Consider the following 14,594-nt stretch of genomic DNA (forward strand, 5'->3'; position numbering starts at 1 on the left):
TATAAACCGGCATATAAATGAGGACCCATCGTGGCGTTATAAGATTAGTGTTACAGGGCTATGTCATAAATAACTAAGGCATATGTACGTCAAAATTTATAATGCCGAAGCTTATATTCTCAACAATATTTATGTAAATTGTATCAGACGTAAAGTTTATGATGACATTCAAAGTGAACATATTTGAGAGAATGTATACTGTCCGATCCTATCAAAACACATTTAGAAATAAGGGGCACGAGTATAAATGAGATTTGTGTATTTTAAAGGGGCTGTGTGTTGTCAGAAAAGTATAGAGTGGAAGTCGTGATCCGATTTCGTCTATTTTAAGACATAAAATAAAACTTACATTATTTATTCGTTAATACTAATAAAAAAATTGGGAAAATCTAAGTTCCGGCGTAATAGTTTAGGCCTATAGGCTTAACTTCCTTACGGCTGAAAAGGCTGGAGAAAAATCTCGGACGCGCACATTAGATCTGTAGCGCCTCCTAGAAGCTTATCCAAGGCGCAGCTCGCCAAGGAAGGGCAGCTCAGTATATACTACACTCCAGTGGTATTTAATATTCAAAGGGCTCTTGAATGTAAGGAATAGGCTGTTGGAGCATTTCTAGATATTTCTGGAGCGATCGAAAACGTCTCTACGGACTTTTTCTGAATGGTATCCAGTCAATAAGTGCTATATAACCCTTTTGCTCAAGGAACTCTGTAGATGTACTTCACAAGGTGGAGTGCTATCTCCACTGTTATGGACATTAGTGTCAAATAAACTGCTAAGGAACTTGGACGGCAAAGCCCCTAAGATAGTGACACATGCGAACGACATTTCCATCTTAATAACAGGTAAGTGTCTACCGTTATCCAATATTATGACCACCACTTTTAATATAGTTCAGAACAGGGCATCGCCAGCTGGTCTGGGGTTGAAGCTGGAGAAAACGGATCTGCTTGTGTTCACAAGAAAGTAAAAAATTCCTCTATGGAGATTCCCTTCGATAAATGGAACACAACTCTCTCTCAAGGACCGCACTAAGTACTTGGGGTAGTCTTGGACAGCAAACTCCTTTGGAAGCACAACATGAAAAAACTAGTCAGAAAAGCTAACAATGCTTTATGTGTGTGTAGGTGGATGCTCCACACAATCTGGAGCTCTCTCCCTCTCTCACGTACTGGTGCTACACAGCTATTGGAAGACCAATTCGTACGAAAATCCACCTACCGGAAGCCAATGGAAAAGCTTCAGAGGTTAGTTGAGCTATGCATAACGGGAGCTGTAAGAACAACTAGAACGGCGCCTTTTGACCTGGTACTAAACCTACCACCTATACACCTCTTCGCAGAAAACTGCGTAGCAAAATAGGCGAGATGACCACTGACTGCAGGAGAATTAACATATAGAACTTTCGCACATGCCTCGGCGGCTAATGTCGGTTTGGCAAACACGGATCCCACTTTTCAACTGAGAAAGAAGGTTCAAAGTAAAAACTGAAAAAGATGGTTCGCGTAAAGGTATGTTAGCTACGCGATGGAGTTGGTGCGGGTATATATTGTCCCTGCACTGAGTTAGGCATAAGGCTGCATTTTAAGTTGCCGGACCACTGCAGTATATTTCAAGCTGAACTCTTTGCTAAAGCGATAGCCGCGGAGGTCAACATCTACGTAGACAGCCAAGCAGCAATCAAGGCAGTAACCTCGAATCGCATATCGGCCGGAAATGTCTTGGGTAGCAAGGCAGCAGTGGAAAGTGTTCCCAGAAGCGAGAAACTTCCATTATGTTGGGTGCTTGGCAACAAAGGTATCAAGGGCTATGAAATGTGTGCGAGATTACCAAGAATGGTGTACGGCTAACACCCAAAAACGTGATCAATAATGGAAAAGCCATGCATTTTCTATACAACGATCTGGACAGAAGCATGGTAAAGAAAATCACAACCCGACGGAAGGAGCTAGCTAGGTGCAAAACTGCAAAGGTCATATGCAAAACGATAAATTGGAAGTACCCAAAAATTTATTGGCACTCGATAGAAGAGACTACAGGCACATATTCGGAATAGTAACTAGTCACTGTCTAGTGGCGGCACATACCCGTAGAATAGGCTGATGGATAGAGAAAACGGGAAATGTCTAAAGCAAGCCTTCATGGAAACAATGGAGCATCTCTTGTGCACCTGTCCCGCATTGGCAAGGATACGCTGCAAGCAGCGAGAGCAAGAGAGCTCGACATCTCTCGAGAGCCCGTTCGAATGATTTTCGTTGATATTTTGGGTATGAAACGCGTACTTGCTCGACTTGTCCCGACAAAGCCGAATTTTTTTCAAAAAGAGTACCGTGAAAAGAGCTCTTCGGACATTCGTCATCGTACAAATTCCGAACCCACTTTCATGGAGAGCATTATAACTGCCGATGAGACATGGATTTACATACGAGTTTGATTACTTTTTTATCATACTACATATGCAATATACAAAATAAGTCAACAATCCACAGAACGGAGGAAAACAGCGAGACGAAACCAAAAAACGACGTCAAATCCACTCAGAAATCAAGGTGACGCTGATTGCTTTTTCTGATATTTGTGGCTTGGTGCATCATGAATTTGTTTCGGAGGGACAGACGATCACCAAGGAATTCTATTGTTGGTATTGATGCGTTTGCGTGAGAACATTCGTCGAAAAAGGCTGAAATTGTAGAAGAACAATTCATAAATTTTAAATAATGATAATGCACTATCGTATCGAGCTACGAATGTGACCGAATTTAAGGCCAAAAGCGTAATGAATACCATCGAACAACCACCGTATTCACCAGATTTGGCTTTGTGTGTTTTGTTTTGTTCCTCAAACTGAAATTTCCCTTCGTGAAACCCGTTATTAGTCGAACGAAGGGATAAAATTCGCTGAAAGAGCTGAATGCCATTACAAAAAGTGTTTATGAAAAGTGTTTTGAGGACTGGAACAATCTCTGGCATAAGTGCGTTATGGATTACTTTGAAGGCGATAAAATAGATATTGATGAATAATTAAATATTTTGGGTTTTATTTACAATTTCCGGCTACTTTTTTATCATATTACATATGCATTTACCCCACAAAATTTTTCAGAATCCGATACGGCGTGCAGTTTTCTGAGATATCGCATTTATCAATTTTCCAAATACACCCCGTTCACATATATTAATTTTCACCAGCATTAATTATTTTGTACTGTTGCACTCAAACTGCAATCAATTCCAAATTGACTGCGATTAATTAAAATAATTACTTCATTATTTTGCGTATAAATTGAATGCCAGAGAGATGGCTTAAACGATTTGCTGTCATTCATTATGATTATTTTGGGTTTAATTTTCAATTTGAGAGGCAACGACGCGCATGCGCAGCTGTCGCTACAAGCAACAGTGATCATATGCACGCATGTGGTGTGTTTGTATGTATGTGTAGTGTTGAAGTGCAGCTGGTCAATTGATAAAGTGAAATTTGCGTTGATATTAACTGTTGTACACGCGCAAATATATTAAAGTGTAATGGAAATAAAAATGCAAATTTAATTATGTAACTGGCAAAAACATGTGGGCGATACATGCGAACACACATAAGCGCACACATGTGTGCGCACCTACGCGTATTTGATGCTGAGCTGCGGGCGTGCACGGCGAATTTAAGCCTCCAATGCATAATTAAATTGCTCATAATGTGCTGTGATTACACGCTAATGAAATGCAACAGCGCAGCCGAACAATGAGATGAGACGCTGTTGAGCTGGGTTGAGGCGCTACAGTAACAGTAATGTTGCAGCAGCTGACCTCGAGGTCACTGTCAGCGCAGCGTACATTATGTGCGCATGATTATGTTGTCAAGGCATTGATTACCCATCTGCCTGTGTGCCGTTGTAATGAAATGCTCGCTGCGCCGCTGATAGCGCTCGGATTATGCGTGTACTGGGTGACACGTAAGGTCGGTTGTAAAGTGAAGAGTTTATTTTTTCACTAGGGCATCAGCATTAAGAATGCATAAAATTGCAATTAAATTATTAAATATGTATTAAGGGATAAGCGCGCTGATGTCGAATTGAGTAAATGTTAAAAGCACATAATTCTGGGTAAAATCATAATATTTGTGGAAAAGAATATAAAAATTATTACAAAAGTACTTAATGCAAGCGAAAAAATTAATGCATTTGGCTTAAAAATAAGCTTTTGTAAACAATAACGGGCAATAAAGAAGCTAATAGCAGGTTGGACTATTTGGGTGGAAGACTAAAGGGAGAATATACCTTGAGCTGTATAAAATCACATTATTCGAGACACTGATAACCCTAACAGCTTATTTATATACAGTTGCCAGAAGCAGTTTTATGATTTCCTTTCTCATGTAGCTGAAAAGGACATTTTACTAAATGTGTGTGAGAAGAATTGCAGTGTCGAAAAGACGTGACTGAAATCGCGGTTCAACATTTGGATATACAATGAGAGGGTCTTCGGCAGAGTCAATCACTACAGGAGTGTTGGTTTTCAGCAGATCAATATGTTATACACGCTGAAAGTTCGTACAGGTTTTAAGAAAAAACATTGTATGATTAGGGAAGATGGAGTCATGTGTAGAATATCACGCAAGTGAGAAAAGTTCTCTGAGCGCCATTCACTTGGGAGTTACCAAAAGCGATTCTTTTACATAAGGCTCAGGCAGCTCCCGACTTCCGGTTTTAAACCAAGTATCCTCTGAATAGCCAAAGATCATCAGTTTGAAGGCCAGCTAAAGTGAAAGGGCAAACCATCCATCCCCAGGGTTGTGCGCTGGGTTTGGGACCCGCTATGTAACGCCTCCAATGAGAAGGAAACAACAGCCTTGAATGCGACACCTTTCTTTTAATGACGGCCACTGAAAACGCAATAAGGATTTCAACTTAAAGGTATTCATTTTGAATGTCCGGTCCCTTCATTGGGAAGGTGCCGCTGAACAGCTGGTTGATGTTCTCGTAAGAGTAAAGGATGACATCAGCCGCGCCCGAAAAGTGTGATGGCCGGGACAAGTACTGAGACAAGTAGGTCCTTGTCGCATTTACTACAGTGGCCATATAAAGGAGCGCGAATTCGGTGTGGGATGTAGTTATACCTCACCTTTAAAAGATAGGTGTATAAATTTTACCGCGTCGAGCAATTGATTCGCGAGATATAGCAGAGATTTGGTATTTATTTCATTTTTGAATGCTGCTGATAGTTAACGGTGACCTTAGGCCAAGTACAACTACGCTCGTTTCGTTAAAATTTGGAACGATGACAAAATAGCGTTTCGATCTATTTGTCGAGGCTAGTCGAAGCAAATTTTTTGTATTCCTATACGAATGGATCATGTGAGCGTCGAAGACCAGGAACCCAAAGGACAAAATGTGGTGTTGAGAATATTGCTGCCGCTAGCGCATCAATTGAGGAAGACCCAAATCAACATTCCCATTCCCATGGTGGTAATGCAAAAAAAAATCGAGTTCCGTATATAATGGCATCGAGTCCAGAGGATTTGGGCAATAGCTTAGGATTTAGAAGCTTAAAAACATTTATAAATTTATTGAAAAACTGACAAATCTACAAAAAGGTCAAAGAAAGTTTGTTATTGAGGTACTGGAGTTCTAGCTTAAACAAAAACCAAAATTGAATTGTGTCACAATTTAGCTTAAGGTGTATCCACCGTAATTAGACCGTTTGACTTAGTATGTGAAACGACAGTACTCCAGTCCATTGCAGCACCCTAAGATATGTTAAAACGCTTACCCCAGTAGTTGAGCTTTAAATTTGTTTATTTGCATAATCGCACAGTTTACACGATAATTTTCAATTGACCAGTTTTAAGCGCCTTTTATACCATTTCACCGGTTTAACTCATTTAATGCATGTCCATTTTTTGGCCTCAAATCGAGCCAGTGTGGGAAAATGAAAAATATGGCCAACAACTCTTACCACTTTTTTGGCCAGCTTTTTGTCACAATGCAAGAAATTTCGCAAATAAATTACAATAAAATGAAATTGCACGTTAAACTCTTTTTAAAATATTACAAAAATATGAATTCCACTTTTAGCAGAAAAAAAAAGCAAAAACAACAGAAGAACCCGAACAAACGGCGAGTAAAAAGCTGCATAAAAGCTAAAAATATTAAAAAAAAATTAATCACACACAAAAACCAAGCAAACATTTGAATGTGTTTATGCCTGTCTGCATTGTGTATTTGGTGTATGTTTTTTGTTTACCTCTCTTGTGTTTGGCATAATTCGTGACCTCGTTGCTGCAGCACGGCTGTTCGTAGTAAAAATTCCATGTATTCTCATAATCGCAGGATATGTATGGCACACACTGCAACAGCAACAAAACTGCAGCGTAGAAGAACAACATTGCTGGTTTTGTTGTAGTTGTTGGTGTTGCTCTAGCTGGTTTTGCTGGTCGCCGCAATTGGATTATTGTGGTGTTGGGATTTTGTGTGGGCGACATTTTTTTGTTTTAGCTGTGGTTGTTGCTGTTGTTACGCGAATTGCATGCGCAACGTTTTTTGCGCGAGTTTGTTAATATGTTGTTGTTTGAATTTATTTTTTGTTGTTGTTGTTGTTGGAACTTAATTTGTTGTTGTAATTTTATTTGTTTGTTGTTTCTACTTATTTTATTGTTGTAGTTGTTGTTGTTTCACTTATTTTGGTTTTTTTTATTTTTTACTTGTTTTATTGTCGCATTTTTGCTCTTTGTTGTTGTTGTATTTAACTTAATTTGTTGTTGTGTTATCTGCTTTTAATGAAAGTATAATTTTTTGTAATATTTATATACTTTTTATTCGCACTTTTTCTACACATACATACGTACATATGTATATACCTTTGTATGTGTGTATTTTTAATTTTTTCACACACTGTTGTTGTTGTTTTTCATTAAGCTCGCATTGTTTTCCAGTTATTTATACAATATTACTATTTATGATGTTTTCACTGCCCGCGTGCCGTGAACGTATGTACGTGCACGTGTATGTATATGTGTGTGTGACTGAAATTTATGCTTGATCCTTTTTACCTTAATGCCGGCGCGTTGCGTACGTGCCTTTTGCCTGAAATGGGCTTTTTTGCCAATGAATTATTATTATTAAATTTATTTGTTTACTATTTAAGACGAATAAATGCCGTTCATTGCTATTATTATTTATTGCATTATTATATGGCGCGTTGCTTTTTGTTGTTGCTATTGCTTTTCACTGTTATTTTTTGTTATTTATTTGTTTATTCAATTTTTACGCGGTGGCGCGTTGAACAGTGCAGTGATAATAAATATTTGATTATTGTTATATTTTTGTAATTTTCATTATGGTCCATCAGTGAATTTATATTGCGAGCGCATTAAAGGTGATATATTTATTCATAAGGCATTAAAAGCCCATAAGTACATACTTGCAATTTTTAATTTTGCGGTGGAAAGAGGTGCAGATAAATAGCTTATTATGTGATTTTGTTGGTGTAAGTGGTTAAAAGCAACTTTTAAGTGCATAAGCCCAAGTGGTATGTAAGTCGCTTAAGTATATACATATGTATGTACTTAAATACTTAAATAGCACAGGGAGAAGAGCGCCGAAAAAGATCATTTTAATTCTCAACTCTCATAACTGAAAATAATGAGATTTCATTTGGAGAGCTTCAATAGGACACATAAACTATCATTAAATTTTAGAGAGTGTCGAATCGAACACACAACTAGCAGAAATCGCACAAACTGGCATAAATGGTTAACGACTAACAGCTAAATGACTTAAGTGAGGTGTACTCCCTACAATAACTACAACATGGAGATTTTTGCGTGAAGATAAGAGCCGCTTGACATTTCCTGAACCTCGTTTCAGTATAAAATAACGAAATTTAGTTTTCATGTACAATATTATTAGTCTGGTGGTGGCCGCTCGACAAAGCCACACTTATTAAACAGCTGGTGTTCAATGAGCGGCTCTCATTGGCATCAGCGATGCACTGCGTACAACACCAACGATGGCACTTAATGCCATTGCCATTCTACGTATAGCACCCATCGACATAGCTGGCATATGCATTGCTCTATGGTTGCTATCAGACTCCGAAAAGCTCAGATTGGATGGAGAGATTTCTGCAAGGACCACTGTAGTGTTTTTCTAGCAGAAGGTGGCAGCTATTAAGGTATCAGCAGATGTAATTCAACGAAGGGCAGCTTACATTAAGAGGTATGCATTCATTTTAATAGCTGTGCTGTGAGTTCAAAGCTAGTCAAGCTAATTCCATTTTAAATATGCCTGGTGTGGGGTTGCGAGAACCTTCTCTCCCAAAGTGGAACTGGACATTGTCCCATTGACACTCACATGGAGAGGTTCAAGATTTTTGAGGTGAAAACATCTAGACACTTTCTCCTTCACTGTCCAGCATTCGTCCAACTAAGGTTGAAGCATCGCGGTTGCCATACTCTCTACGATCCCGGCGAGCTGGATGGTGTAGATATCAGCCAGCTTAATAACTTTTCATCTGGTCGTTTTGAACTGTACTTAGAAGTTCTGGCCATCACAACGAACAAGCATCTCTAGCAGTCCAAGTGGGATTATTAGTGATCTCACGAAGATCAGTCTACTTATGTACCTAACCTAACTCAATATAAAGTTTTTCTTAAACAAAAATTTGGATACCAGTTGTGGAAATATTCATTATTTATACAAATTATTTCAGAAATCTTAATGAATGAAAACATTGCAACGGCAGTTGGAGTCGGTTGCAAATAGGTTTGGTCTAAAATCTCTCCATAAAACCTTTCATTTGTGCTGAAGTGAGTCTTAAAGGGCGATATTGCTGCCATATATTTTCCACATTATTGTTACGACTAATTGTCGGTTTTTGTGAATAAAAAATTGCATTGATATGAGAAAATATTTTTTATACTTGTGTTGAGGCGGTGGTTCGTAGAAAAATCAAATCTATCGTACACAGAGTGAAACATATTTGAAAAAACGGAAAATTTTAAAGCCGATAATTTAGAGTAACTATCGACGAAATATTTCTACAGATTCCGTTGAATATATGTACATATACTCTTACAACTATATTTAGAGTAAACAAAGTACCTACTTATGCATACATATGACAAATAATATTTATTTTTTCTATGCTTCTTGATGCCTTTCAAGAACATCACTCCACTGACTCCAAGCTGATACAACGCGTTTGTATACCCATTTATTGCATTTTGTTTGTTTTGAAATATTCTTTATTTTGAATTCACTGGAAGAAGTCAAAGAGCAAACCACAGTGACAGACGATTAAAGAAAAGGCACAAAAATAACAGCACAGCGGAAAACTGGTTTCAGACAATTCGTATGCCTACACAACAATTAACCGCAAAGGAAATGTGTACATGGGCACGAGTATATAAGGTGCATATGGTGTATACATACATATACATATATGCGAACATATGGAAGCATAGATGGTGAGAAAATGGGAGCGCTTGAGCGGATACAAAGACGTGCCCATTGCAGAGCGAATAGCATGGAACTGTGTTTATATTTATATGGGAGGAGTTGCCAATTAGTTGGAAAAATTTATGAAATATATGAGCTATGGAAGTAAAACAGAATATTTTAAATAATATTTGAAGGTTATTTGACATAGTTTTTCTATTTAAAATAAATTAATATTTTTGTAATCCATTAATTTTAATTATTATTTTTTTTAAGCAGGTTTTGGAAATCACTTAGTTATTATATGCGTTTCTGGATTAATCTTCATTTATTTTTTTTTTTAAATATTTCGCATAAGAAACCGATTTCACTGATTCTTCCCATAAGACATAGCTAAATTTAACCTTTAATGACGATATTTACGCCTGTAATGATACCATCTGGCATCTTTAAATATTACTTTTGCTAAATAAAGTTCTTGTGAATTCCACAAGACAAATAGGTACACATTTTAAATGGTAAACTCTTCATAATAAGAAAAAAAAAACAAAATAAGAAATTCTTCTTGCAATTTTGAAGGGGATATTGAAAAAAAATATTTTTATTTTAATAAAAGATACGTATGTATGTACCCCAGCACACTTTAATTGAACACTCTTTGCAAGAAATTATATTTTTTAACTAAAAAAACTGCTTTTCGCTACTCCAATCTCACAAATTCGAATATCACTTTTTTTCAAAAATATAATAAAACTTTTGAAATATTTAACATGCAATTCACTGAAAACTAAAATAAATCCGCAAAAACTATATTTTCATATTAAATAAAAATGCATACAGTTGTTGCTGTATGCGCACACATATACAACTTTTATTCAAGTATGTGTAAACCGCACGAAATCTTCGATATCCGCTACACAACATGCGTCTCTATGTACCAACACCGCTCAGATCACTGAACCGCTTCAACAAATACAATTGTCTACAGCCACAAAATGTCTAGTGTTTTTACTGATCTTCAGAAGTGTTTCATTTCCAATTAGTTCCAGTGGGAATTACAAGAAAACAACAAACGAAGTAAATTCCAATAGAGTTTGTTTTGCTATGCTGTGGGAGCTGATGGCAGGCAAACAACAACGGAAAGTGTATGAGAGCGTATAAGAGCGCATGGTAGCGTGGGAGCGTGGGAGCGCCGGAGCAGGTAAACAAAAGTCAAACGATCGTTGCAGTAAAAATGCAATGGGCAATCATAATTAATGTGAGGGTTTATTAATGAGAGAATTCGGTTAATGGCGAGAATTATTATTTATTATATATTGGCTAAAAATTACTTTATTGAGGTAAATGAGTAGAAGTTGTGTTAAAGGAAACATTTGTGTATTTAACTTTAGCATCAATTGGAGAACAAACAAATTGGAAAGTATAGAATGAGCTTGTATACAGAAATCGTAAATACTCGGAAGAGAATTTATCAAAAGTGTGTCTCTCTTAAAATGCTTTGTGTACTGTGCTGCCATATGGATTTAAAATTAATTAAAAATTTATTGTTGCTTTTAAAGAAAATCTATATTTCTTCAATTTTTTTTTAACATTTTACTTAAAGGCTTTTACTGAAAGGTCAATCATTGGAAAAGGCATAATCAGAAAATTCTTCAAGTACATATGCAAGTGTTAACGATCATGGGAATACTGCTGTTGAACTATATTCAGTCATTGACTTACAAAGCAAAACTTTTTTTAATTACAAAATTTTAAAAACATTTTTTTTTTTTTTAATTTATTTTCAAGATACGAGAAATAATGTATAAAGTTAATAATTCGATGTAGTTTTACCATAATAAAACAATAAATTTTTAAAGAAGCACCTATGCGAGTCACAAACTCTAACAAGCGCCTAAAAGCATTCAAATCAATTATAATAAACATATTCATTCTAAACAGCTGGTTCGTTGGCGGTTGTTAAGCTGTTACATGGTTTTACGGGTTAAAAAAATCCAATTTTTTATTCTCTTATTAAATTTCACAACACCTCTAGAATATTGCTTTATTTCAAGTTGATTCGAGTAATAGTTTTGGAGATACAGCTCTGAGAACTTGTGCGTTCGAGGCTAGCTAGGCCAAGTGCGCCGTCTTTAAACGCGTTTTTCTCGAAACTGTGTTTTGAGATCGGTTGGCAAGATTTCTCGAGAACTACTCAACCGATCATCATGTAATTTTACATAGATCTTTGAGATATATTTCTTAAGCACTTGACTTGAATAAAAAAATAAAGTATTTAATTTTTGTATGAAAAACAAAATTTTGAATAAAGGCTGTTTCTTATCCGATGAAACCCATATAAACCCCTAAACCATTAGTTTTGAATGAATTTCAGTAAAATTCATATAGCACTATTGTGAATCAAATGGAAAAAGAAACCCAAAATAAAAAGTAGAAATTTCGCAACTAATATATAAAGTCTAGTAAAAAGAAATCCTTTATGATTGCCCTAAATTGAAGCTTTATTTAGCATGGTTGGGTATAGTATCCTATTTGGGTGAATGTGTACTGTTTTGATTAATAACTTGTTAGGTTGGATAGGCCATCACTATTGATAAAAAAAAACCGGGAGAGTTGATTTTCATAAGCTTCAATCACCAAAATCACTTTTACTTATCAGGTCCGAATTATAAGGTGGGTGCAGATGAAAATCCCAACCAACGATCAGTTCCTAGTAGATGATTTCTTTCCTATCTCATCAAGCACCGAGCAAAGCTTCCTTATGTGCCTTATACCAATGACTCCGACTCAGATCTGTGATTCGCAGGCCGATGTTTCCTCCGGTCAAAACGGTTTCTTATGCAACGCTTAACATTTAGACAATCAAAAAAGTGCTTACATGACGCTCGGACTCAAAGGTTTCCAATATTTTAACGATGTATCCGATAATTGGTTTTCTATAGCGGTCTGTATCTTTAATATCAAGCTTACCGGAATGTAGTCAACGTAAACAATTATTTTCGTATTGAATCAAATTCGTGTTCAAACAATACTTAGTCAAGCAATTACAAAAATGTCCGAGAAGTTTTTTAGTACAAAATTTTACTTCTTTTACTCCGTATTCCGTATCCAATCGCACTTGTACAACGGAAGATATAGAATACCAAAGCCATATATTGGAAAAGTTATAGATTTTTATAACAGAACTATCGTTCGGGGTTCGGCTATTGTAGAATTTTCAATAAATTGTGTTTTTTCTCTTAAACTATGCTTTATAGTAGTAAAAATAAGTACCAAGTTATTTTGAGGAGAGAAAACTTCTTTCACTCTTTGACTTTAAGCGTATATAGTAGACCAGCTTTAGTTATGTGTGAAACTTTCAACACGTTTTTCTCTAAACTTCTATTTTCCAGGTGGTGAGACAAATAACTTGAAATCACCTTTAGAATTGGATTTTGCATAGAATTAAATGGAGGAATTTTTATGGCGAGTTTATTACGAAATTACTAACTAAAAATTTTATTTTTCTTTTCAAATGCTTATAATTTTTGAAGTAATGAATATCAATTTTTCGTACATACTTCGAGGGGTATTCTCATGTAGGTTAACGATATTTTTTTTATTGTGTTCCAGGACAAAAATTGAGAATGAGACATTTACGCCGCGACTGTTAACTAGGGAATTTGTGGCACCCAGAAGGAAAATTCGGACATTCTTTTAAGTACGTAGGCTGCTATATATATCTCTGACGTAGGCAACACTAAGTGTTGCCAAGTGCAATCTGACATTTCCATTGGAAAGTTTGACAATTTTTAGCAGAACATCACTCAGAACGTTTTGTCATTTAATCGTGAATTGTTTTATTCACAGGGAATTAAAAAATTCATCTCAGCCAAAAAAATGGAATTAACTCGTGAACATTTTCGTGCGATCATTTTTCACAACTTTCGACGTGGATTATCACGACAAGAGTGCATCTAACTAAAACCTTTGTATGGCTATGAAGCACTATCCTATAGCACTGTGAAAAACTGGTACAACGAATTCAATCGTGGCCGACGCTCGCTCAAAGACGAATTTCGTGATGGTCGTCCAAAAACAGCCGTTGTGCCAGAAAACATCGATGCCGTACGTGAACTGATAATGCAAGACCGTCATGTAACATACCTTCAGATAGAGGCATGCCTATGCATTTCTCCCACCAGCATACATTCGATATTGCATGAACAGCTGGCCGTAAAAAAAAGGTTTGTTCTCGTTGGATCCCGGTGTGGGTCTTCCAAGACGAGCCAAATCCAACGAAAAAAAAAAACATTTTTGTAGATAAATATTCCTATTTACATTATTAGGCCAGAAATATATATAGCAACCCTCGTATATATGAATAAGTATATATACAAAAGATCAGTTAAATTAATTTAGTTACATCCGTCTAGGAAATTTTATAAGGTGAAGAAATATTTATAAAAATAATTAATTGAAAAATTATTGCTCGCAACCGAAAAAGGTAAACTTTTGTTGCATAGTGTAATAGCATCCACATAAGAAGGACAATCGTGCATGATCGCATAATCTCGGCACCGGCAATTGCCACACAGCAATCTCGTCGTGATAACCTTCAACGCGTGTGGCGCAGACAGTTCAAGTGGGCGTCACTAACAGGCAAAAATCACCGACAGCCGCCCTCACCGTTTATGGCACTAGCCATGGTCAGGATAACCAGCAATGCCCTACGTTGCACAGCCACAGACGGTGGTAAGGGTGGAGGGAGCGGAGTCGCAGCAAGTGAATGTTTACTTAAATGTGTGTGTATACATATGTGCTTTTGCTGCATAAAAACTTTTTTGTTGGTTGTGGAAAAATTTGCAACAGTGGCCACAGCTGCTGCACAACAATAATTACACTAAGTGCGCCGGTGTGTGAGTATATGTGTGCATGTATGCTGTTGTTCGGCCGGCAAGTTTCAAGGCAGTGAGTAACCCGATGCTTGTTGTCTGCGTGAAATTTGTTGTTTTTTATTTTTGCTGTCAGCTAACGATTTGCCTTTAGTTGCTGCTACTTTTTCTATCACGACTGTAATTTTTTTTAATTTTTCTACTTTTTTTTAGTATTTTTGGCGGCATATCCCATGTTTATTTTATATACTTTTTCCCCGGCTGCCATGGAATTTTTCAATTTGAATG

General features: G+C 36.6%; 1 protein-coding gene across 8 annotated transcripts in view; it reads right to left on the minus strand.

The window, feature by feature from the left end:
* The window catches only part of LOC105227312 (semaphorin-2A), a 201,284-nt gene that overhangs the window by 107,117 nt on the left and 79,573 nt on the right, over positions 1–14,594 (minus strand). The window contains exons 1-3 of one of the 8 annotated variants that reach the window (XM_049450763.1): positions 10,271–10,388; positions 7,044–7,087; positions 6,239–6,761 (exon numbers count right to left, since the gene is read on the minus strand). The exons of 3 other annotated variants lie outside the window; for them this stretch is intronic. In XM_049450763.1, the coding sequence (XP_049306720.1) occupies positions 6,239–6,476 (238 nt within the window). In that variant the 5' untranslated portion in view covers positions 6,477–6,761; positions 7,044–7,087; positions 10,271–10,388. Of the gene's footprint in view, positions 1–6,238; positions 7,088–10,270; positions 10,401–14,594 lie in introns of those variants that run through there. 4 more of the 8 variants (XM_011206583.4, XM_049450762.1, XM_029550630.2 and 1 more) reach the window with 4 other exon arrangements.

The sequence above is a fragment of the Bactrocera dorsalis genome, chromosome 3 (assembly GCF_023373825.1).
Source record: "Bactrocera dorsalis isolate Fly_Bdor chromosome 3, ASM2337382v1, whole genome shotgun sequence".
In the NCBI taxonomy this organism is placed as follows: Eukaryota; Metazoa; Arthropoda; class Insecta; order Diptera; family Tephritidae; genus Bactrocera; species Bactrocera dorsalis.